The sequence below is a fragment of the Urocitellus parryii genome, chromosome 15, assembly GCF_045843805.1.
Source record: "Urocitellus parryii isolate mUroPar1 chromosome 15, mUroPar1.hap1, whole genome shotgun sequence".
NCBI lineage: Eukaryota > Metazoa > Chordata > Mammalia > Rodentia > Sciuridae > Urocitellus > Urocitellus parryii.
Genome location: NC_135545.1, coordinates 43,654,470 through 43,681,597, shown reverse-complemented (window position 1 = coordinate 43,681,597; position 27,128 = coordinate 43,654,470). Strand labels below are relative to the sequence as shown.

The following is a 27,128-nucleotide window of genomic DNA, read 5'->3' as shown; positions in this document are numbered from 1 at the left end:
GCTTCCTCTCTGGCTCAAGGCTGTCCTTCAGTTATCTTTCATGTACTGCCAACCACCCCTCAGATCTTTCATCATGTTGTTTCCTTTAAGGATGGATACTGGTTCCCAAATGCCCATTATTTCAAGTCCAAACTCTTCTGCCCAGCTTTCAAGTCCTCTGTGGTATGGCCCCATTTTCTCTACCTAGCCTTACCCAACAAAATCTGCTATAGGGAGACAGGGTACGTCTCAGTTCTTAATTCAGACCATGTGCATCCCACTTCTGCTCTGTTTTCATGCTTTCTTTCCTATCTAGGGAGATCTTTTTTTCTTCCTTTCTCACATGTAACCCCTCATTCAAGATCCACCATCATCTCTTGCACAGACTGTTCCAACAAAATTCTAATAGGTCTCACTGCTTCAGTCTTGTCCCATTATAAGTCATCCCTCAAAGAGTAACCAAAGAGACTTTGCTAAAATGTAATTACAATGAATTCTTTTCTTCTTAAAAGTTTTAGTGGTTCTCTCTCTTTTTTTTTTTTAAAGACAGAGTGAGAGAGGAAAGAGAGAGAGAGAATTTTTTAATATTTATTTTTTGGCTGGGGATGTGGCTCAAGCGGTAGCACGCTCGCCTAGTGTGCGTGCGACCTGGGTTCGATCCTCAGCACCACATACGAACGAAGATGTTGTGTCCGCCGAGAACTAAGAAAAAATAAATAAATATAAAAAAAATATTTATTTTTTAGTCTTCAGTGGACACAACATCTTTGTTTGTATGTGGTGCTGAGGATCGAACCCGGGCCGCACGCATGCCAGGCCAGTGTGCTACCGCTTGAGCCACATCCCCAGCCCCAGTTTTAGTGTTTCTCAATGAAAGTTAAACATAAAAATCCAAATCCCTTAACATGACACATGTGGCTTTTCATGATCTTGGCTCTTTGAGCTAAGTCAGGCCATAGAACCTAGTCTGAGTTTAATGATGGATTAAAATGATGATTTCTTCTCTTTTAATTTTATCTGTTCCCAAAGCAGAAGATAATCAGTACAAAGATTATGTGAATGTATACAGCTCCCCCATTATCTTGGATCTTGTAAATGTGCTAAAATTTAACATATACAGAGTAGAATCAGGGCAATTTGCAGCTAAGGTTAGATATGAACTAAGATTTGAACTGCTGCCTACAGCAGGCAACACAAAGTTTGCCACTTGAGTCTAAGTCCTTTATCTGCTAAAACAAAAATTTAACATTGTTCAGAGGGGGATAAAACAGAATCCCTCACCTCAGGAATATAATACTCCTAATGTTCAGACAATAATCCCAAATTACTTATTATATAAATCTATAACTCATTCTCAAAGAAAAAGGAAATCAACAGAGGTCAACACTGAAATGACACAGATATTTTAGTTATCAGATAAGAAATTTAAAGTAACTATTGTAACTATGCTCAACGACATAAAAGAAAAAACATACTACCACTTCTGTTTTTTCTTTTCCTTTCTTTGGCACAGAGGATTAAACCCAAGGGTGCTTTACCACTAAGCTACATCCTTAGTTCTTTTTATTTTTTATTTTGAGATAGGTTCTTGTTAAGGTGCTGAGGGTCTTGTTAGGTTGCAGAGGCTAGCCATGAATTTGAGATTCTCCTGCTTCAGTCTCCTGAGTTGCTGGGATTAGGCATGCACCACTGCACCTGATAGAAAAACATATACTTCTAATCAAGGAAAAGTTCAGAAATTTCAACAAAGAAACAAACAAAAAAATATGAAAAGAACCAAATGGAAATTGTATAATGAAAAATATAATATCTGAAATTAAAAAATTAATTAATTGAGATAAATAGCAGAATGAAAACAACAGAGAGAAGTCTATAAACCTGAAGACAGATTAATTGTCCAATCTGAAAAAGAAGATAGAGAAGATTGAAAGTGGGTAGAGTGGCTGGGAGATATGGCTCAGTTGTTTAAAAAAGTAGATTGGAAAAAATAATCAGAGTCTGAGGGACTTGTAGGACAATAATAAAAAAATTCTAACATGTGATTACAGTCCCAGAATGAGGACTAAAAAAATTAAACAAAGAGGTAGAGCTAATATACTAAGGGTGGAGACTAAGACAGTAAAACAGACCAGGGAGTAGGTCACTCATAAAGCATGTATTTAGCATGCATGAGGCCACGGGTTCAATCTCCAGCACCAAAATACATTCATACATACATACATATGTACACATACATAAAATATTTGGTCAATCCAAAAGAAAGAAGGAAAGAAAAGGAAACAAGAAATAGAAAACAAATAGCATGAAGATATACTAAAACTCAACTGTACAAAAATTATACGAAACATAAATAGTCTAAACTGTTTAAAAGACTAAGTTTAAAAAACAAAGCTAGGGCTGGGGTTGTGTGCTCAGTGGTAGAGCACTTGCCTAGCACATGTGAGGCACTGGGTTCAATCCTCAGCACCATATAAAAATAAATAAAAGTATTGTGTCCATCTACATCTAAAAAATATGTTTTTTAAAAAGAACAAAGGTTATTGGATTGGATATTTTAAAAAAGTAAGATCCAACAATATAGTAGCTACAAACACCAACTTCAAGGGACTGGGGTTGTAGCTCAGTGGTAGAACACTTGCCTAGCACTGAGTTTGATCCTTATTACCATATAAAAATAAATAAATAAAAGAAAGGTATCGTTTTGATCTAAACTAAATTAACCAAAGACCAACTTCAAATATAAGGGCAGAGAAAGGGATAAGGATGAAAAAAAGATATACCATGAAAACACTAAGTGTAAAAAAGCTGGAATGGCTTAATAAAATTATAAATATCAGACTTCAGAACAGGATAGAGGGGTCAGGACATCAAGAATATATAACAATCCCCAGTGTATATACCTCACACAACTTTTCAAAATATATGAAGCAAAAATTGGCAGAATTGAGAGGAGAAATAAGATATGTCTTCAGCCTTACCCCTGAAAATTAGACAGAAAACCAGTAAGAGTAATGAAAATTTTAATAACATTATCAACCAACTTCACTTAGTTGACATTTATAGAACAAACCTCCACATATACACATAACATTCAATCATACCACTTCCTAAACCATAAACAAGTCTCAATATATTTAAAATAAGTGAAATAGTAGTGAATATGTTCTCTGACCACAAGGATTTAGAAAGCAATAACAGAAAGTTATCTGGAAAATCCACAGATATTTGAAGTTTAAACAACAAACACCACATTTATGAATAACTCCTGGTAAAAAATAATCAAATAAAATTAGAAAATATTATGAAATGAACATACATATAAAAATGTATAGAATGCAGCTAAAGCAGTTCTTATAAGATAATTTATAGTTTTTATTTTATTTTTTTGCTACTAGGGACTGAATCCAGGGGCACTTAATCACTGAGCCACATCCCCAGCCCTTTAAGGTCTCCCTAAGTTACCTAGGGCCTTGCTACATTGCTGAGGCTGACTTTGACTTTGTGATCCTCCTGCCTCAGCCTCCCAAGTTGCTGGGATTACAGGTGTGCATCACCGTGCCTGGTCTTAAAAAATAGCAAACAAGCAAGCAAAGCAAAGCTAAGTTATGAACTGACTGTTTATGTTTTCCCAAATCCCAATGTGATAGTATTAGGAGGTGGGGCTTTGGAGGTAATCAGGTAATGAGTAGGAGCCCTCATGAATTGGATTGGTGACTGTAAAAGGAAACCCACAGAGATCTCTTGCCCCCTTTCTACTAAGTGAGGACACACTGAGAAGACCCAGATGAAGACATTTACCAGAATTAAAAACATGAGACCCTGTCTCATGTCTCTAAATAAAATACGATTTTGGACTGGGGATGTGACTCGGTGGTCAAGTGCTTCTGAGTTCAATCCCCGGTACCCCTCCCCCTCAAAAAAGAAAAAGGGTGAAGTTGGAAAAGTTACACATGGTTCAAACACTTCCCCATAAAGATATAGTGATCAAATAGTTTGACAGTGGTATAAATATAGATGAACAAATAAATGGAACAGAATCGATACAGAAACAGACCCACATACATGTAATTGATTCAATAAGAAATGGTAACTGTTGCAACAAATGGTGGCAGAACTACTGGATATCCACATGGAAAAAAATGAACTTCAATTCTAATAAAACAAAAATTAAATTGAAGTGAATCATAGATTGGAATATAGAAGCTAAAATTATTAAAGTTGTAAGAGAAAAGAGGAGGAAATAATCACAACCTTAGAATAAATGAAAAATTCTTAGGATACAAAAAGCATAAACTTTTTAATAAAAATGTACAAATTGGGTTTCATAAAAATTAATGTATTGCTAGGTATAGCAACACATCTCTATAATCCTAGCTACTCAGGGGGTTGAAGCAAGAAGGATTCCAAGTTCAAGACCAGTGTGGGCAACTTGGTGAGACCTTGTCTCAAAAAATAAAAAGGGCTCAGTAGTACAATACCCAGGGGGTCTAATCCCTAGTACCGCCCCCCAAATAATAATAACAACAATAATACTATCTTGAGTAGCATTGTGTGCATGATAGACTCGAACCTTGAAAAACTGGTAGTAGGGGAGGACCTAGCAAAGAAATTGAGGAAGAACAGCCATGAAGTAGGAAGGAGGAGAATGAGGCAAATCTATTGTTAGGGAGGTCTGGAGTGAAAGTTATTTCAAAAAGGGGGAAGTGATCAAACAAATCAAATGCTACTGTGAGGTTGGGTAATATGAGGATAAAAAATTGGTCATTGGTTGGGCTGGGGTTGTGGCTCAGTGGTAGAGCACTCGCCTGGCATGCGTGGGGCACTGGGTTCAATTCTCAGAACCACATAAATATAAAATAAAGATATTGTGTCCACCTAAAACTAAAAAATAAAATATTAAAAAAATTGGTCATTGGCTTTGTCAATATTTAGGCTGATAAAAGAATCCTGGGGATGAAAAACCAATTGCCAGCTTGAGGAAGGAATGCAAAGGGTGGAAATTAGAGCAAGCACATACAGACAATTTTTTCTAGGTTTTACTCTGAGGGAGATCAGAGAAATAGGACTATAATTGAATGGAGACAAGAGAACCAGAGAGGTTCCACTACCTATAAAGAACCCCTTTAACTTGTTAATAATAAGAGAAAGAGTCCAATTAAAAAATGGGAGCCATGTACCCTAGTGGTTCACACCTATAATCCCAGTGACTTGGAAGCCTGGGACAGAAAGATCACAAGTTTGTGGCCAAACAAAATTAAATAAATAAAAAGGATGTACCACTAGCTTAGTGGTAAAGTGATTCTGGGTTAAATCTGCAGCACCAAAAAAACAAACAAACAAACAAACAAACAAAAAACCCACAAAACAAAACAAAAAAAAACCCCCTCACTTCATGAAAGATATACATGGATAGAAAATAAGCATATTAAAGATTCTCAGCATAATTAGTCATCAGGGAAATACAAATTAAAACCACAATGAAATGCCACCTTTGACCCATTTTGATATCAAATGTTGGATAGGATATGGAGCAACTAGAATTCTCATACAAACCTGGTCTTTATATAAAATGGTACAGCTACTTTGGAAAACAGTTTGGCAGTTTCTTATATACCCACTGTGGAACCCAGTGATGTCACTATTAGGTATTGACCCAAGAGAAAAAAATACATATACTTTCACACAAAGACTTAACCAGAATATTCATGGCAACTACACTAATAATAACTAAAAATTAAAACAACATGAATTTCCATCAACAGATAAATGTATGAACAAATTGTGGTATATTTATACAAAGCAATATTACTTAGCATATTAAATAGTAAACTATAGATAATCATAACAACAGGGATGAATCTGAAAAACATTATGCTGAGCAAAAAAGTCAGACATAAAAGGTCAGTGCTATGGTTTGAATATGGTTTGAGTGCGTCCCTCAAAGATACATGCGCCAGAAGCTTGGTCCCAATGTGATGGTATTGAGGTGGATCTCTAGGAGGTGGGGCCTAATGGAAGATAAATAGGACATGGGGCACCACCCTTCCATGGGGACTTATGTAGTTCTTGCAGAAGTGGAATAGTTCCCAAAAGGAGTTTTAAAATAAAGGAGAGAGCCTGGCCCTCTCTGTTCTGTTTCTTCTCGTCACATCACTTCTTTCTTGCACACACTTCTATTACGAAGTCCTCACCAGAAGCCAATACCAGTGATGTGCTCTTAGACCTCCAGAACTATAAGCTAAATAAGCTTTTCATTACAAATTACTCAGTTTCAGGTATTTTGTTTTAGCAACACAAAATAGCCTAAAATAAGGATGTAATGCATGATTCCATTCACAAGAAACTCTAGAAAAGAAAAATTTCATCTATATAGTCAGTGGTTGCCTGGAGTGGAATGTGTGGAATAGGAGATTATCCAGGCAGGAAAGAAATTTTGAGTTGATGAAAATGTTCTCTATTTGATTATGATGATAGGTATATGGGTCTATATCAAACCTTATTAAAATGTATACTTACAATGGGAGTATTTTTTATATGTAAATTATACCTCAGTAAAGTTGATTTCAAAGAAAGCAAGGAGTATAGTAATAGTACCTTAAGATTCTTGTCTTGTATATGGGGGTAAGCCCACATACAAAGCCCATACATGTTTGAATATATTTCTATATGAGTACAGAGAGTGGTGTAAAAAAAAAATACACTATGCTAATATCATGGTCTACCTTAAGGGGTGAGATCTAGGTGAAAAGAGTAAATGTGATTAATATTTGGGAAAGACTAGATTTTTCTTCATATACCTCTGTATTGTTAGATTTATGGAATAACCATGCACTAATTTTTTGTTTTGGTGTTGGGAATTGAACCCAGAGCCTCATGCATGCTCTGCATGCCATTAAGCTCCACCACACCCCAGCCCACATGCATTACTACTTTTGGTGGTGTAAAAGTCAGTATGCATTTATAGCTGCCTATATTTACAGCTGCCATCCCCAAACACAATGCTGTTCCTCTCATCAAGAAATATGAGGCTCCTTCCCCTTCCCTGGAACCTGGGTTGGTTTTGTGAACTGGTTTGACAACAGAATGTGGCAAAAGTCATACCAAGCCAGTTCCAGGTTTAGCTCTTAAGAGTCCTGGCAGCTACTACTTGTGTTCTCCAGGAAATCATTCACCATGCTGAAAAGAAGTCTGTTCTAGACTACTGATGATGCATGTCCACACACAGGGACAGAAAAGCTTGTGGAGGAGCAATGAGATGCCCTGTTAAGATCCCAGGTGAATGCAACTTCCTGAGTGATCCAGGCCTACACCTCACACACAAATGAACCACAGCTGAGCCCAGACAACAATATGTGCAATAAAGAGGAGCTCTCCCTGCCAAGCCTTACCCATATTACAGAATTCTCAACAAATTTTGTCTTAAGCCATCAAGTTCTGGGCTTGTGTAGTACACAGAAGAAAACATGTATTATGAAAGAAAAAAGTGTGTAGCTGGGCCTGGTGGCACATGCCTGTAATACCAGTGGCTCAGGAGGTTGAGGCAGGGGAACACAAGTTCAAACACAGTCTCAAAAAAAAAGGCTGGGGATGTGGCTCAGTGCCCTCTGGATTCAATTCCCGCCCCAAAACCTGTAAATTAAAAGTTAAAATATTTCTGGAAACTACCTAATTAGAATGCCTTTAAGGTATTCCATTAAATATTGTCATATTTTATTATTTATTTATTTGTGGTTTATTATTTCATTCATTCATTCATTCATTCATTCATTCATTCATTCATTTATTTATATGTGGTTCTATGCCAGGCAAGTGCTCTACCACTGAGTCACAACCCCAGCCCCTAATATTGAAGTTTTAAACAAATTTTATTGAGTAAGACTCTCCTCTTCCTCAATCTCCTTTTTGCTGTGCTAGAGATCTAACCCAGGGATAGGAGATGCTAGGCAAGTGCTTTACTACTGAATAACAACCTCAGCCTGAGTAAGATACTTCTAAAAGTGATGTACTTCATCATTCTTTGACTAGACTTAAGTTACTTAGAAAAATGTACTTTAAAAAAATATTTATTTTTTAGTTTTAGGTGGACACGATATCTTCATTTTATTTTTATGCAGTGCTGAGGATCAAACCCAGTGCCTAACGTGTGCTAGGCGAGCACTCAACCACTTGAGCCACAATCCCAGCCCTAGAAAAATATACTTTTAAAAATGAAATTTCTCCCCATTGCAATTTAAAAAACAAACACAAAAAGGGGACTTAGTCCATTCACTCTGAAAACACACAATTTTTAAAACACATTTTTCTCTATTTGACAACAGATATTAGTTTAAAAAGCCCTGCCATTTCAGGAAGTAATCTGTTCAAATCTAAACAATTTAAAATACAAACAGTGTTTAATTCAGTAATTTCACTTTGGCAAATATCAGTTCAACAGAAATAAAGGTACCAATACTTTAGCATGTTCTTATATTCAAAGCATACACATCTATTCTATTAGCACATATAGATAAGAATTTATATTTGCTATGCTACCTTTCATAGTAAAGAAAACAGAATTCACCCATAGAAGAATGGGTGAATACCTGATGTAAACTGTGGTACATCTGTACCATAAAATATATGTAGCTACTTAAAAAGTTCCCTCTCTCACCTTAATTCCCAGGCCAAGCCAACTGACACTCATCACAGTCTGCCTGACAAATCCAATTACAATTGTGCCTTGGTGTTGAGAGCCACAGCCGAAGGGGCCCCAGCAAACTTTCAGACTGCCAGCTGATGATTGGCTCACAGCGGCCCCAGCAACATCTAGCTGATTGGCTCCTCTGCGGTGATGCTCATTGGGCTGTTTCCCTGCCCTTTCAGACCACCGAGCTGCTCATTGGGGGACTATTTTGGCTCCGCCCACGCGACCCAGCCAATCGGCCTCAAGAGCAGGAGGATTGTGGGAGGTGGAGAGGCTTGTGGTTGGGAGAGAGGCTTGTGGGAAGCCGGTGGTGGCAGTTGGGCTCTGAGGGTTTTTCCTGAGGAGCTGTTTTGTTTGGCGTGTGTGGTTCTAAAAATAAAGTTCGTTTCTTTTGACAAGTGGCTCCTGAATTGTGCCCAGCCAGACTGCGGCACCTTGGTATTTGTGAAGAACTGGTTCTAGGAACCGCCTCCTATACCCAAATCCAGGAAGCTCAAGTACCTTATGATGTGAAGTAGTATTTGCATATAACCTACACATATCCTCTCATATACTTTGAATCATCTCTACATTGCTTATAATATCTAATATCTATATAAATAGTCTTTATTCTTTTTTTCCCCCTTAAGGGATAATGACAAAAAAAAAAAAAGTCTGTATGTTTACTACAGACACATTTAAAAAAACATTTTCAATCTAAGATTGGTTGAATTAGCAGATGTGGATACAAGGCTGTGTTCAATTTTCCTTTGTTTTCCAGTCAATTCTGGTCAAAAATTGACTGGAAGAAGGTGGTTGTCAGAGTAGGATCTGTGGCTGAATTTCCTCCTCTCTGGACAGATGATAGGTTTTCTAAAATAAGATTATGGGCTTTATCCTGGAGCTAGATGGGTTGTTCAAGACCTGGATCCTGGATTGCTCATTGCTTGAATAAACTCTGAGGGAGCAAAGCAATTGCTAACAAAAGCAGTTGATATGGAAGAGTTGGCAAAATATTTTACAAGTTTTAAGAGTTAGAAATACATCCTATAGCATCAGAGCCACTCTTTTCTGGGAATATAGAGTAACTTAAGAAAAGACACTTTCTAACCTAGGAGGGTAAGCTGCTTTGCCTCAGGATTCCTGCATTAATTATCTCTGCCATGGCATACTACAATAGAGATATGAGATTTAAATCTTTCCTTAGTCCTCATTCAAAATATTAATTTTTTGTAAAAAATATTTTTAAAAGCATTTTTTATACCTTTATTTTATTTATTTATTTTTTTATTTTTATTTTATTTATTTATTTTTATGTGGTGCTGAGAATTGAACCCAGGGCCTCACACATGCGAGACAAGCGCTCACCACTGAGCCACAACCCCAGCCCCAATATTTTTAATTAATATAAGATTATGGGCTTTATCCTCGAGCTAGATGGACACAATAATTTTATTTATTTTCACGTAATGTTGGGGATTGAATCCAGTGCTTCACACATGCTAGGCAAGGACTAACCACTAAGCCACAATCCAAGCCCCTCAAAATATTAATTCTTGATTTTTTTTTGTAGACAAACTCTCCAGATGGAGCAACATCACTATCACTTTCTATTTTTGCTCTCATTTTTAGAAGTCTCTGACCTAGCGTAAATGGGAACTTGTCTGAGCTTGCTAATTATAAGACTACGTTATGCCTCTAAAAATAATTTTAAAATGCTGTTCTTTGCATTTCATGATGACACTACCAAACTTCAGTTACTCTTTTAGAGCAGCAACATGTTCTCACTGAGTCATGCATCCATTAGTCCATCCCTTGGTCCCTCTCTCTCTCCATCTACCCACCCTTTTCTTTTTTCTCTCTCTCTCTCTCTCTCTCTCTCTTTCTTTCTTTCTTTCTTTCTTTCTCTTTCTCTCTTTCTTTCCCTTCCCCTCTCCCTCCCTCCCTCCCTCTCTCTCTCTCTCTCTCTCTCTCTCTCCCTCCCTCCCTCCCTCCCTCCCTCCCTCCCTCCCTCCCTCCCTCCCTCCCTCCCTCCCTCTCTCTCTCTCTTTCTTTCTTTCTTTCTTTCTTTCTTTCTTTCTTTCTTTCTTTCTTTCTTTCTTTCTTTCTTTCTTTACCAGGGATTAAACCCAGGGGCATTTGACCACTGAGCCACATCCCCAGCCCCATTTTGTATTTTATTAGAGACAGGTTCTCATTGAGTTGCTAAGTGCCTCGCCATTGCTGAGGCTATCTTTGAATTTGCAATCCTCCTGCTTCAGCCTCCAGAACTGCTGGGATTTCAGGCATGTGCCAAGGCCCCTGACTCCCCCATGTTTGCTGACAGGTTCTGATTATGCTGGGAACAAAGATACAGAAATATTTGGAGATGACTGGTCAGGAATAAAAGTTTGTCTGAAGCCATGGAATAATTTTTCTCTGTGAGACATTAACAGTCTCATTCACTGCTGACAAGATGCACATTTCTGGAGGACAATGAATATCAAAAGCCTTAAAAACATGCATATACTTTGACCTAATAATCTTCCTAATAATCTTCCTAAGGAAGGAATCAGAGATTCACCAAAGGGAGTTAGTTATATGAGAGAATAATCACACACAGAGAAAGATTAATCTCTTCTCACTATATAAGAAACTGGAAACAACTGAATTAAATAATAGTATCTACCCAGAAGATCACTAAATACAATTATGGGAAATTCAGGTTCTTGAATAAAAACAACCAATAAATATATTTTGGGGAAGCATTTAATTCATATAGAAAAGTACTTATAAGCTGGACATAGTGGTGCCTGCCTATAGTTTCAGCTACTCAAGAGGCTAAGATTTGAGCCCAGGAGTTTGAGAGTTTGGCAAGACCCTGTCTCAAGAGAATAATACTTATATAAATAACATTAAATTTAAAAATCCAGAAGCAAGCATGGAAAGCTAAACAAAAGGCTAAGGGTAGAGCTCAGGGTTAGGGCACATGTATGCACAAGGTTCTAGCTTCACTCTACACACCAAAAAATATCTAAACAAAAATTGGCTACTTTCAAATGGCAATTTTTTTTTTTTTTTGGCGGTGGGGGGTGGGTACTAGGGATTGAACCCAGGGGTGCTTAACCACTGAGCCACATCTCCAGCCCTTTTTATATTTTATTTTGAGACAGGGTCTTGTTAAGTTCCTTAGGGCCTTGCTAAATTGCTGAGGCTGGCTTTGAATTCACGAACCTCCTGCCTCAGCCTCCTGAGTCACTGGGATTACAGGCATGTATCATCATGCCAGCAAAATGGCAAAATTATAAGTAATAATTGTCTCTTTTATACCTTTAAGTATTTTCCAAATTGTCCAAAATGACTATATATCATTAAATAATTAGGGGAGGAAAAAGTTTTGTTAATAGATCTTAAAGTTATGACTTTCAAAAAATTGACATTAGGAAGAAAAGAAAGTAAGAGGAAAAAAAGAGTCTGGGCTTCACCTTTAACTCTGGCTATATTGGTATTTCTAAGTTATATTAATATAATATAAGTGTTTGCTGGATTGAACTACACTAATGCTAATCTAGGCTGACTTGGCAAGGAAAATTTCATTTAATCCTATGAATTGTGTTGAAAATTTTTCTTTTTAGGATATGTGAATTCTAATGCTGAGCTACCGACATGGATGAATGCTAAACTCCCAGACTGGTATCCAATTATTAATACCTACAACCTACCTTTTCACCTTAATTTGATCCTATGCTGTGAGGTGAAAATCTCTGGAAATTTATACAAAAGTTTATTTTTCAAAAACTGACCTGCTGTGGTATGATAATGATGAGGAATTGATGTGGCTCTGTGCACACTGCTACATTCAACTGTAGGAACTGCAGAGGAAATGGACAGAAAATACCATTCCTCTTTGTTCCCTACAATACCCTACACAGCCTCTCTGTGGCAGGTCATCTTACCAAGACCATTTATTTGTGCATGAGCTGACTTCTGACTAAAATACTAACTCCCAGAAGGAAGACTCTGTGGATTTTTCATGTTCCTCTTTCCAACTCCTGTACCAAACCTGCCATCTAGTAGCCACTACTAAATGTTTTAAGTACACTGATGCCCTCATGCCCAAGATTAAGAAAACAAAAAATAAGTCTATTCAAGATAAAGAATCTTGAGCATTTAAAAGAACAACCAAATAACCCAGGAATTTATATGATTTAGAACTTGACAAAAACAGGAAACTAAAATTAAAATTCAGAGTGTTTGGGTGTTACTATGGGCAGAGATGGAAAAAAATTTTCCATCAAGGACTTCTGACCCAAGCTGGGAAGGAAATGAGAATCATATACAAATAAAAAGCAACTTCAGGATCTGGGGGTATAGCTCAGTGATAAAATGTGTTTAGCAAGTTCGAGACCCTGGGTTCAATCCCAGCATACACACACAAAAAGACAGTTAAGAAAGAAAAAGAAAAAAAAAAGCACAACTTCATTTATTGTCTTTCTCTTATCCCTCAGAATGAGAAATAAATCTTTGCAAGGGACATGAAATAGGCCCTAAATATATGGGATAATAAAAACATAATATAGTTCATATTATGGTCATTAAAGGTAAAAGAAAGACAAAAAAAGAGTAAGGAGAATATGTAATCACTTCAAGGGCAACACAGTTTCTAGTAAGTAGATAACACAAGGCTATCCATTAAATTATGTTAATAAGAGCTTGAGCTTAAATTTTCTCTACCCAACTTCGGTTTCAGAACAACTGGTCAAGTTGAATAAAGAACTGGGTAGTGTTTGTCAATGGTATAGTGCTTGCCTAGCATGTGTGAAGCCATGGATTTTATCACCAGCACTCCCCTCCCCACCACACACAAAATGTGGTAATAAAATTGGTAGAAAATAGATGAAATTAGCCATGTGAAGAAGCTCCTACATGCAAAAGGATTTGTAAATGTATTACAGAAATCAATAAATAATTGTTTTCTGATGAATAAATAATTCTGCCATTCTGAAAGGCAACTTAGGATGTGATATAGGCTAGAATTTAGTCAGGGCCACAGGATGGCATAGGTTAAGTACAAATCAGGGCATGCCATTCATACAATGACACCTCATAGAGTTTATATAGTTGTGAACAACCAGCATAACTGTGGGGCTGCCCTAAATTTAACTAACACATCAGAGTGATATTATAAAGCAGAAATAGAATGGCCCACAAGGGCTCTAGATCAAGGTATCCTATTGACATTTTGGGCAGGATCATTTGTTGTTGTGGAGCATTATATTATGCATTGTAGGGCTGGGGATATGGCTCAAGCGGTAGCGTGCTCGCCTGGCATGCGTGCGGCCCGGGTTTGATCCTCAGCACCACATACAAACAAAGATGTTGTGTCCGCCGAAAACTAAAAAAAAAATAAATATTAAAAAAAAAAATATATATATATATAATGCATTGTAGAATATTTAATAGCATCCTGGGTTTCTACCCACTGAATGCCAATCACAACCCCCATATGCACACCAGTTGTAACAATCAAAAATGTCTCCAGACACTTACAAATGTCCCTGGGGAGCAAATTTTCTCTACCCAACTTTGGTTTCAGAGCAACTGGTCTAGTTGAATAAGGAACTGGGTAGTGTTTGTCAAACTCCGCAGGAGAGAGAGCAGATATTGCATCAGGCAGATATGAGAAAGGAGTGCAGGGCACAACAGAGCAGATTAATTCTCTAGGCAATCTTGCAAGAAAATAACTCCCACAGATATATCTAATCCTTTTGCTTTAATTCCATTTGCCAAGCAATTACCAGTTCAATATCTTAGGCACAGTACATTATATTTTTAAAGAGGTTTTAAAAAAATGCAATGGCGTATAACAGTCCACAGGTTATTGTCAACATCGACATTGGACCATGTAAGAGGAAACAGATGGAAAAACATTTGGAATGTAACAATGTGTTAAGATTAAATTTCTAGAATTACAGAAACACACACACACACACACCATAGTTTCTTAAATAAAAAAGACTAAACCAAAATCCCACCACAACGTTTTCTACATTGAAAAGGGGAGTGAAAAATATACAGATTCATACTTATATAATCATGGTTTAGGAAAACCTGCCTATATGAAAAAGAAACCACACAGGAAAAGACAGATTTACCTACATCAAAATAAAAAACTTCTGTGTTTCAAAAAGAAAATGAAACAGAAAACATATGAGTAAAAGTAAAAGACAACAAATTGAAGCAGAAAATATTTACAATATAAACACTAATGGTTCAAGATCTTTAAATATGTAGGCTTTTGTAACTGAAACTATAAAATCAATACCCCAGTGGAAAAAATAAGGACAAAGGACATGAACATGTAATTCACACATATGCTCAAACTCCCTCCACACACAAAAGCTTAGCTCTTAAATATATGAAAAATATTTAATCTTGGGGCTGGGGGTGTGGCTCAAGTAGTAGCGCGCTCGCCTGGCATGCGTGCGGCCCGGGTTCGATCCTCAGCACCACACACCAACAAAGATGTTGTGTCTGCCGAGAACTAAAAAAAAAATAAATATTAAAAATTCTCTCTTTCTCTCTCTCTCTCCTCTCTCTTAAAAAAAATATTTAATCATGTCCACTGAATAGATGGGAATAAAAACAAGATAGCATTTCTTTTCTTTTTTTTGCAGGGGTTTGGGGATGCTACTGGGGATTGAACTCAGGGGCACTAAACTACTGAGCCACATCTCAGCCCTATTTTGTATTTTATTTAGAGACAGAATCTCACTGAGTTGCTTAGTGCCTCACTTTTGCTGAGGTTGGCTTTGACCTTGTGATCCTCCTGTCTCAGCTTCTTGAGCCAGTGGGATAATAGGCCTGTGCCACTGTGCTCAGCTAGCATTTCTTTATATATCTGCTTGATAAATATTTATAAAAATCATAATACCTAGAATATATGGTGTTCATAAGAGTATAGACAAACTTTCTGAAACATTGATATAAACTAGTACAATCTTTCTGGAAGATAATTTAGCAATAAATATGCTTTTAATGAACAGTGTGTGTGTGTGTGTGTGAGAGAGAGAGAGAGAGAGAGAGAGAGCGAGAGAGAGAGAGAGAGAGAGAGAGAGAGAGATTGATTGATTTTGGGGAGGGGGAGAGATAGGGGGAGGAGAGGGGGAGGAGGATAGGAGGCAACAGGAAATATAGCACACAGCATGGCCCACAAAGTACTCCTGGTCCAAAATTTGACCCAAGTCTATCCAAGTATCTGGAATTCTCAGTTTACTGAGAACATGGAGATTTAGTGCCATTAAAATGAAGTTCAAGAATATGAAAATAAATAGATGATGATAAAAAGTCAGAAGAGTGCTTACCTCTAGGCCAAGTACAGAATAGAAGAGGACAAAAGGAAATTTTATGGATTACTAGTAGCTTCTAATCTTGTAAATATGTAAATAACCATAAAGCTACACTTTTGTTGTTGTTGTTGTTGGTACTAGAGATTAAACTCAGGGGTTTTCCTCAACTGAGTTATATCCCCAGCCCTTTTTATATTTTATTTTGAGATGGGGTCTCGCTAATTTGCCCAGGCTGGCCTTGAACTTTCTTTATCTTTCCTCCAAAGTAGTTGAAATTACAGGTGTGTGCTACTGTACTTGGTAAAGCTCTCTCTTAAAATTGGCATACTTTATTTATTTATTTTTGATTTTTGGTGCAAGGGATTGAACCCAGGGGACTGCAACCCCTCAGTCACATCCCCAGCGCTTTTTAGTATTTTATCTAGAGACAGGGTCTCACTGAGGTGCTTAGGGCCTCACTGAATTGCAGAGGCTAGCTTTGAACTCTCAATCCTCCTGCCTCAGCCTCCTGAGCCGCTGGGATTAAGGTATTAGTATACTTTATAAGTTTTACTGTGCATATACAAAGCCTCAGGTTTTAGAAACAGAAAGTAAAAATTCTTCTGCCACTCTTCCAACATCACCTAGTGTAACAAGACAAGCGAGTGTGGCTAGAAGATTAGCAGAGATGCCAAAAGGAAGCCGTAGTATATTACACCTCAGCTCCTACCCGTGGGTCTTGTTCTTTCCGAAACTCCCATGGCTGCAAACCAGGAAGCGGGGAGGGAGAGCAAAGCCCAGAAGATACAACCAGAGTTCTTATTAGGAAAGCCTTACAAAGTGACTCTTCACAAGGATTTCTAGAACATCAGCCAACTAAGAACACTGGCTGTGTTGTAAAAATGGGCTTTAACTTCACCTAAAGAATTTAATAAGTCAGCCGATGTGGTGTCGCACACCAGTAATCCCAGTAACTTGGGAGGCTGAGGCAGGTGGATCACAAGTTCAAGGCTAGTCCCAAGTAACTTAGCGAGACCCTGTCTCAAAATAAAAAAACATAAAAAGGGCTAGGGAGGGGCTTCATGGTTAAACACCTCTGAGTTCAATCCTTGGTATCCCTCCCGCAACAAAAAAGAAAAAAAGAATATTAAAATTCATCTATGTAAGTTGATACAGGTTGACTATCCCTTATCTGAAGTGCTTGGAATCAACGTGTTTTGGATTTTGGAATATTTGAACACACATAATGAGATATTTTGGAGACGGACCACAAATCCAAACACAGAATTCATTTATGTTTCATATACACCTTTTATACACATGGCCCTAAGGTAATTTTTTACAATATTTAAAAATTTTTTTTGCATTAAACAAAGTTTCATGGTATGCAATTTTCTATTTGTGGCTCATATCAAGTGCTCAAAAAGATTCAGATTTTGGATTTCAGATTTTCAGATTAGGGATGCTCTGCCAATAATGTGAATCAGACACTAGCAGCTAAAGCTAAGGCTATGTTTAAAGCTGGATACTTGGAAGGGTAAGCTACAGAAAAATGAGAACTTGCAGAATTGGTAAAATTTGCTTTGAAATGCCAAAAGACTGTTTTGGAAATTGAGCTGATTATAAGAGTATATAAAGAGGAGTAAGGCCTCTTTGCCATTCAGCACAGCCCCTTCACCCCCAACTCCACTTTCACCCCCAGAGATAACCTGGATTGCTCAGTGCAGACTGAGAAATGTGCATTTTCAGTGTTTACCATCCCAACATAGAGGTTTACCAGAGGTTACAGAGAAAATACATGTTATATTAATGTTGTCTATGTGTGCTTTACAGTCCTTCATTCTAGCAAACGCAACAGCACGTATGAATAGAAATCAGAGGTTACACTGGATCTTGTGATATTGTAAGCTTAATATTCATACCACTATGAAAGAACAATTTCTTATAATGGTATACTTACTTGTCTGGTATGTTTGAAGCCCAAATTCAGGACTAAGATGAACTTATAAAGTTCTCATTTCTTTGAAGAGCAGAAAAAAAATATTTTTACTTTTTTTGGGGTGGTGGTGCTAGGAATTGAACCCAGGGCCTCATACTTAGACTTGCTAGGCTAGAAAAAATACCTTTAAAAATTTTAACTGATAAATAAAAATTGTACATACTTATGGGATAAAATTTCATTTTCAAATTTCATTCTCATGAAAGTCTTATTTCACTGATGAAAGGATTTAACTGGCTGGAATTCTAGGTTGTATCTTTAACCAAAATAGGCATCCAGAAATCAGGAAAATTAAGGGCTATGTCCATACAAATAGTGTGTGGCTATGTGAAATTTAATGAATTCTTTGCAATGCTGGTAAATAAAGAATTCAATGTGATCTCTTGATTTAAGTGGCCAGTGTGGCATTGTTTTTAAGCCAAAATATTAATAATGGCTATCTTTCATAACACAATCTGATACAGAACATGGAAGGTAAGAATACAATCCCCAAACAGAAAATAATTCTCAAAATTCAACATGGTGGTTATCTGGGTAAAATGGATTCTGTCATACATTCTGGCTCTCAATGGTCTGATTGGTTTGCCTTACTGTAAGGCTACTAGTGTTTACACAGGGTGGCAGTCAATGGTTAAGTCTATAGAACACAGGTTAAAAACTACTTCTCTCAATTCTATGTTATATAGGCCAGTTGTCAATATATAAAGTCTCCTACTGGCTTATGGAGAAGTTCATCTTAATTTAATCTCTGTCTTCAGAATGAACAATTATTTTCTTTCACCTTGCTCCCCAGTATACCACTTTCTAGCTCAAAATGGACATTCAATAAATAGTAGGGAATTAGTTCATCTCAGCCCCCAATCTGCCCTCACCTACTAATACAACAAACCTTCTAGGACACAGTCTTTGGTTCAGAGCCACACTTCTCCACCATGTTCCAGAGGATAGAAGAAGAAAACTCACCTAATACCCTGACAATTCGCATCAGGACTTCCCCAACTTTCATTCTGGTTTCTGGTGTGTATTTCTCTTTGCTGCTGTCATACTGAGCCAGGAGATCAACCAAAATTTTCTCAGGGTACACATCTGAGAGCAGGGCAACTCCTGGGGTTTGAAACAAAAAGAAAACAATTTATTATTATTTAGGATTGAAAGGCAAATAAACCCAGACATCCAGTGATGAGATGCAGGTACATTTAAACCCACCTACTACAAAGGGCTGTCCTTTATTTGGAGAGACAACAAGGGATGACTCTGGGAATTCAGACTCCTAGATTCATCTCATCCCAGCCCAATCTCGAAGGTTCCTCTCTCAGTATGGACATTCTATGTTCTATGGGTTACAGACTCCTGAAGCAGAGGCTAGAGGACTACTACTATCACAGAGGGATTCAGCAGCAGGAGACCACTAGGGATCTCCCCAATTCTGAGGCTCTAAGGTTGGATGACTTGTACTCACTGATAACATATCGGTCTAAAGCCTAGAGTGCTTCCTGTCTTTGCTATAGTTTTCCATTTCAGTGTAATTTCTCTCTGTCAATGATGAGAGCAATTTCCACAAGGAAACTTTCAGAGCATTCAAGCTGAGTTCCCTGATGAACAGAAACAGGAAAGATACTGCCCTTGAGTCCCCCTTCCTAGGATCCCTTCTCCTATCCCTGCCAGGGCTTGCTCAGTGTATAACCTCCAACAGTGCTATCATATCTGAGCCCAGCCCCATACTGAGCAAGCTCTGCAGGGATGGAATAAGGGAGTTATAACCTCAGGCAGGACCAAAATAAAGCCCCCTGTCTTCAGACTATAGAAAAACAAACTCTATTACTGGCGGGGGAGGGGGGGAAGCTTTCATCCCTCTAAAGAACAGTGAGAAAAAAAATAGGAAATAGAAATTTCACAATAAAAATATATCTAGGATGAGAATGCTTCTCACCACTTCTGCCTCAATCACTTTCATCCCTAGTGTCTAGTCTGGATTTTCTCAATAATCCCTTAATTGGTCTCTCCTGTATCTATCCTTTTCCCTCATTGCAGTTGGAACAATTTGACTTAAGACACAAGAGGAGCCCTTAATCTTCTGCCCAAATCCCACAATGGTTTTCTTCTCCCCAACACAGAGCAGCTCCCCATCCCCCCACTGCCTTGGTTCTCTCTCCAACCCCCTCTTTGACCCTACTCTCCCCTCCTGCACACTGTTCTCAGCTCTGGCTGCCATGCTTTTCTTCAAGGAGACCAAGCTGTCCCTGGCTCAGACCCCAACCCTGCTGCTCCATCTCCAGGAAGCCTCACAGCTGCTCCTGAACTCCTATCATGTCTCTGTGCACATATCATATCTACCAAATACAAAGTGGCAGCCTCCTTCACCTGCCACTCTTTATCCCTCTCACCCTGCTTCATTTTCTTCTTGGCACATAATATTACCTGACAGGTCATATATTTCCTTATTTATTGTCTGCTCTCCTCCCCGGAATGTGAACTCTATAAAAGTCAAGGGATTTTGTTTTGTTTCCTGCTGTGTCCCCTATGCCTACTAGAGTGCCAACACACAGCAGGTGCTCAATAACCATTTGTTAAAGAGTCAATGAATGAATGGATGAGTAAACGGGGCTCAAAGACACAGTTGATACAAATTTGAGGGATTTAAAAAGAGAGGATGATAAGGGAGTAATAAATGTTTGAGAAATCCATAATTAATTTTCATCCGAGTTTACCATTCCCCAGTTTAAACTGATAATCTCACAACAACATTTTCTAAAGTACGGTTGTGATTGCATTCTTTTATAAATCATGGCTCTCTCTCTTCACTCCCCCCCCCACATCTGGTGGGCCATGAAGGCAGTTCACCTGCTGAGGGTTGCACCTGTCCGACCATCCTCTTTTCTGTCCTCCCAACCCCTACCTTTTTTTTGCTTCCAAAGAACCAGGGAAGCCTCTGCACATGGCCCTAAGCTACGCCTTCCTGCATGTGGGCTCCAATTTTACACAAGGGGTACCCAGCTCTTAAGGGAGTTTCAGGCTGTGGCCAAACTTGAAATACACAGCTCCCTGTTGGTAATATGTGACACTAGCTGTAGTTCACTCTATTCATAAAGTAACAGAGAAGTCCTTGCAGGTTTAAGGAGGAGTTAGGAAACATTCTAGCATAGGAAAACAATCTGTGACTTATTTTTTTTTTTTTTCAATCTGTGACTTAAAAGAAAGCGAGGAAGAGAAAGGAAATAACTTCTAAGTCCTAAAAGAGCCCCCAAAGAAAAGTGAATTGGTAGGTGGTAACTTCAATTCTGGCACTGATGTATTACAAGGACTAGTGTATAGAGATCATGAATGTAGCTATTATAACCACTTTTTCATTAGAAGTTCCCAACTCAGAGATATGTTGGATCTGTTTCCTTTTAAGAATGTAGTCTGAACTTTGTAATGGAAAACAATGGGAAAATGGAATTTGCTGTATAAAACTTTGATCTATATCCAGCTTTTCTGAAACTCATTTATTATTAAAGTCCTCCCACTGTTGTTTATTCCTATATTCTCTCATTAGTCATAGACACAAAACAGTTATTTAGTTCTATGCACATATCATCCTGGTCAAATTAGCCCTGCTGTCCTCTCTGCAGTGGACAGATATGTGGCTGTGCAGAGCCTCTACTTTCTTCTGACAATCAGACCCTGGTGTTTCTTTGAAAACATATGGCTCTTTTCCTCTCAGTTTGCTTGGTTTCAGTGGGCTAACTACTCACTTTTTCTTCCTCCCTCCCCACACTGGTGAATTATGATATTCTATGCCACCCCAACCTTGATGATTGGTTCAGGAATGGCCAAATAAGACTTGATCCTGGAACCCCTTTGAAAAAAACTCTAGGAGAGGGGCTGGAGTTGTGGCTCAGTGGTAGAGTGCTCACCTAGCATGCATGAGGCACTGGTTCAATCCTAGCACCACATAAAAATAAAATAAAGATATTGTGTTCACCTAAAACTAAAAAATAATAAAAGAAAAAGAAAGGAGAGACAAGCTTCCTTCACCACACCCCCGCTGACATTATTAACCTGCAGTTGTCAGTGACTACCAGGTGGCGGAAGCCCACCAAGAATGACTCCATCACAGAAAGTCAAGCCATGAGAGGGAGGGAGAAGGCAAGCTTTGGGCACTGGGATCCAACTATATTTTTACCCACTAGACTTTTTTTTATATATATATATGCTTTTATTGTCCCCCCCCCAAAGGAATTCCAACATACCCCTCTTGCTTTTTTTTTTTTTTTTTTTTACAATGGTAACCTAACTCTACCAAGGAGCTATAAGTCTTCCCATTCTTATATAAAGATTGGCAATGGCAAAGCACAGTTTCCCTGTTTCCCACAGTTCTGGGTATGTCAGCCATTGTTTTTCTTCCTGCTGCCTGCTCCACAGACTGCTGCCAAATGGCTCTCTGACTGCTGAGTTTTACCTTCTAGGATACGGTTGCTACCTAAAAGTTTATGACTCCTTGGAGGATAAGAGCAGTTCCTGTCTTACTCACAAGCGAAAAGAATCATATATGATGGTTAAGACCAAATGACAATGACAGAGAGGAGCCTTTTTGTGGTTGTTTTTGTTTCTTATTAGAAGGATTTTCTAACATTGACATGCTGAGGTCACTGTCATAACCTTCACATGACACTTGATCCCTCACACTCGATAATTCCTTTGTAATCTGAAAATGGGGTAATTTTTGGGTCAACACAGGCTTCAAGAAAACATGACACATCAATCCCTTTGACAATAAGAACCAAAAGATCATGTGAGAGATACCTCTCCCTGCTCTGATCACAGAAAAATTACTTTGCATTTCAGGATGTGTAACAGATAAGATATACAAAAGGCAAAGGTGAACCCAAACTGACAAGAGTTCATGAAAGCTCTCTAATCCATGTTTTGGGGGAACTGCATAGCACAGAGGTGAACTAACTCGACTAAAAAATATTACTGAAAGTGCTTCTTATAATAAAATAGAAACAGTTAACTTTGCAAAATAATGAGCCCCCTGTCAGCCAAAGACTTTCATTACAAAACTAAAAATGTATTTTTTTTTGTCTTTTTTTTTGAACTGGGTGGTTGAACCGGGGCTTTGCGAATGCAAGGCAGACGCTTTGCCACTGAGCTCATCTCAACCCATAGAAATGTATTTATTTATTTATTTTTGTGGTGCTAGGGATTGAACCCAGGGCCTTGTGTATGCAAAGTAAGCATTCTACCAACTAAGCTGTATCCCCAGCCTCTAGAAATGTATTTTTGATGGGAACAAAGTAGAAGTCCTTTATCAATAGAAGGAGTTTAGGTACAATCTCACTTGATTTAGTGCTCTTCATTATAGGAAAGATGGTCTAATTCTAAATATTTCTGCTGACTGGCTCTATCAAGGAACCTGCTAAGCCATCTCTACTTTGAAACTAACCTTCATCATTTTTCCTGGACAGATAACTTCCTAAAATACCCATTCAAACTGGAAAACTACCTATGCACTTGAACCTATTAGGTATTTTTGCCAACAAACCATAAGAAACATAAAATGTCATGTATTATGTGATTCTCTTTACATGAAATGACCAGATTAGGCAAAACTATATAGAGAGCAAATAGATTTAGTGGTTATGTAGGGCTGTAGGAGTTGGGAAGAAATGAGGAGCAACTGCTAATGGATATGAAGTTTCTTTGGGGGATGATAAAGAAATTCCAAAATTGACTGTCAAAATGGTTACACATTCTGTGAATGTACTAAAACCCACTGAACTTTACACTTTAAATGAATGAACTGTATAGCATGTGAATTATGTCTCAAAAAGTTGTAATATACATGTACTGAAACATCACATGGTACCCCATAAATCTGTACTCTTACGTTTTTTGTTTTCGTGGTACTGGGGGACTAAATCCAGGGTTTGGCAAACACCAGGCAAATGCTCTGCCACTGAGCTACATCCTTAGCCCACAATTTTATGTTTTTATTTATCAGTTAAAAATAATAAATTTAAACTTTTGGGTTATTATAAAAATGATATTAAGGTCATATCTCACTCTTGAGATGGTCCACATTCTTCCTGGAATTTGTATCTATCTTCTAAATAAATCTATCTTTTGAAAAAAGAAAAAATGATAAGAAAATATTTCATATCTACTCTTTTAAAAGGCTTTTGGATAGTAGAAAGTGGGATAAAAGAGCATATCTTAAATGTAAAGGGAAATCCACCAGTAAGGGCATAGTATCATCTTCCTTTGGTATCCAAATTGCTTTGGTTATCCTTGCAGCATAAGAATAGCAAAAGGGAGAAAATGACTTGATATTTACGAGCTAAATGGGAAAACCAACAAACATTTCACATTTCACTGTCTTGCATTAATATTAAAAAAAGCAATATTATGTTTAAAAAATATAACTTCTGTGGTAAGCCAGAAATTCTACTCTAAGAATTTATTCTAATAGATTCACTAGCATGTGGCGTCCTGGTCGCTCGCCGTGATCGTATAGTGGTTAGATTCACTAGCACAAGTAGAAAATTGCACATAAAATCTCCACTGTAGCACTATTTGTAACAGAGATGGCACAAAACAAATTAAATGCTCATTAATGGAAAACTGATTAAATTATGGCTATTCATACAATGGAATATAATGCACACACTACCCCTTCCCCAAAAGCAGTTTTTGAAGAAATTATGGAATGAATTCTAAGATACAGTATTAAGTGAAAAGTAAGGTGCAGAACAGTGTGCCTAGAATTCAACTGTATTTGTGTACAAAGGAGAAATACATACTCATCAAAGATTTCTGGAATGACATACAAGAAACTAATGACACATATTGTTTCTAGGAAGGGTAACAGGGTGACTAGGAAAAAATTTGCAACCAAATGTGGCAGAATTACCACAAACATTTATACTTCTTCCTCCTGAAATTCCATTAAAGTGACAATTAAAGAGTGAAAAAGGAATAAGCCCACAAATAAGGAAAAAGAACAGGACAGGTGTGAAAGTCTGGAGTGTGGAAAAAAGAGAACAAAGATGGTATAAAATAATCTTTGGAAAAAAATAGCAGTAAGTACATGGAAAACTAAAGGAATGTACAAGAAAGACTGATCATTGGGCTGGGGATGTGGCTCAAGCGGTAGCGCGGCCCGGGTTCCATCCTCAGCACCACATACAAAGAAAGATATTGTGTCTGCCAAAAAAAAAAAAAAAAAATTAAAAAAATCTCTCTTTCTCTCTCCCCTCTCTCTCTAAAAAAAAAAAAAAGACTGATTACTGCAGTAGGCTTGCTTGTCATTACTATACATATCCATAGTTGGCAGCGAGCACTGCCCAATTATTTAGCCAAACATTTAGATGGGAAAACATTAGCAGGGCTCTGAGTGTGTGTGCCTATGTTTGTGCACTAAGTCTGCAGCTAATGCAGAAAATGACTAAATAATGTCCAAAAATTTAAATCAAAAGAGATCTGTATGAGCATTTTATTTAAAAATAAGGAGGTAAATAGTAGAAGAAACTACTTTTAAAAGATAGAGAAGTGAACATGGTCATCTCTAGGGCTTAGAAATTGGGGTAGAAGTAAAAAAACAGGGCAGCAGATAAAAATATTTTATTAAGGTTTGTTCAAAGTAATTAATAAAATAAGTTTATCTTAAAAACTAGCAAGATAAGAAAATACATATTAATTTGCAGAGGAAGCTCTAGTTAGAAAAGGACAATGAGTGACAGTCAAGAGAAGTGGTCAGACACAAAGAAATTTTCCTTCTGATTATGAAAAGATAATAACCAATCTGTGTTGTCCTCTCTTGCAGCTCTAAATCACAAAAACAAGAAAGGTAGAACTCCAAAGGGAAGGAAAACACTACTCAGTACTAGAATCCTGTTATATTTGAGAACTCTCATTATGATGGAAACTAATAGTAATGCCAGCACTGAGAATCCAGGAAGTTACACAATCTGGGGAAGTTGGTTGTTAGATCAAGGAAGAATGGGAAACTCAATAGCTGGGCTGTCTTTGTAATTAAGAATAAATGACAACATCTAGCATACCAATTTGATGTTTAGTTTCTTTAAAGCTCCAAAGCTGTGTTAACTGTGGATAGGTCCCAACAAATTTATAAAGATTCAGGATGAGTGTGTGTTACTCAGGCCTGAGGAAAAAACAGTTATAATAATAAGCTATGAAGCCTAACAGCTGAAGATCTGTAAGAACCGTACCTAGTGTCTATCTCTAAATAAGAATCCAAATAACATTGTTTTCTAATTCCCATTTTGGAGGGAAAAAAATGAGTGAATAACCTGTTTATTCATAGTTAGCCAAACTTACTGGAAGCCATTTGGATCATGAAATATTTATTTTTTAAACAAAGAGACTTTTTTTAACATTTAATTTTTAGGTGTAGATGGACACAACACAATGCCTTTATTTTTATGTGGTGCTGAGAGGATCGAACCCAGGTCCCACCCGTGCTAGGTGAGCGCTCTACTGCTGAGCCACAATCCCAGCCCGAGGATCATGAAATATTATTAAAAAGTAAGCCTAACAGCAAAGACTAACACACTGAGTGACTTCAATATGCCAGGCGTTGTCTCAGCACTCATGCCTTTAGTGCTCAACAATTCTTTGAAGAAGCTATAATTATTGCTGTTGTTATTATTATAATAATTATTTGTGGTACTAGGAATTGAACCCAAGGACATTCTACCACTGGGCTACATCCCCAGTTCTTATTCTTTATTTTGAGACATGGTCTTGCTAAGTTGCTGACATGGAACTTGTGATCATCCTGCCTCAGCCTCCTGAGTCACTGGGATTACAGGAATGTGCCACTGCACCCAGCTCGAAGTAGGTGCTATTAGTACTCCTAATTTTACTGAGGGAGAAGCTGAGGAATAGGGAATTGATAAAGTTATGAAAATAGTACTAACTTCACAAAATCCTAACTCAAAAGATAGCAAACCTTACATTTTCAAGTATATATAAGATTAGCCTTGCCAGGCATGCTGGTACATACCTGTAACTCAGGGACTTGGGAGGATGAGGCAGGAGCATCACAAGTTCAAAGCCAGCCTCTGCAACTTAGCAAGGCCCTAAGTAATTTAGCAAAACTCTGTCCCAAAATAAAAATAAAAAGGATTGGGGATGTAGATGTAGCTTACTGGTTAAACATCACCTGGGTTGCATC

General features: G+C 37.7%; 1 protein-coding gene across 3 annotated transcripts in view; it reads right to left on the bottom strand.

The window, feature by feature from the left end:
* The window catches only part of Tango6 (transport and golgi organization 6 homolog), a 173,681-nt gene that overhangs the window by 55,722 nt on the left and 90,831 nt on the right, over positions 1 to 27,128 (bottom strand). For all 3 annotated transcript variants that reach the window (XM_077793128.1, XM_026404520.2, XM_026404518.2), the window contains one exon: positions 18,911 to 19,051. In XM_077793128.1, coding sequence (XP_077649254.1) covers positions 18,911 to 19,051 — 141 coding nt within the window. The remainder of the gene's footprint in view (positions 1 to 18,910; positions 19,052 to 27,128) is intronic.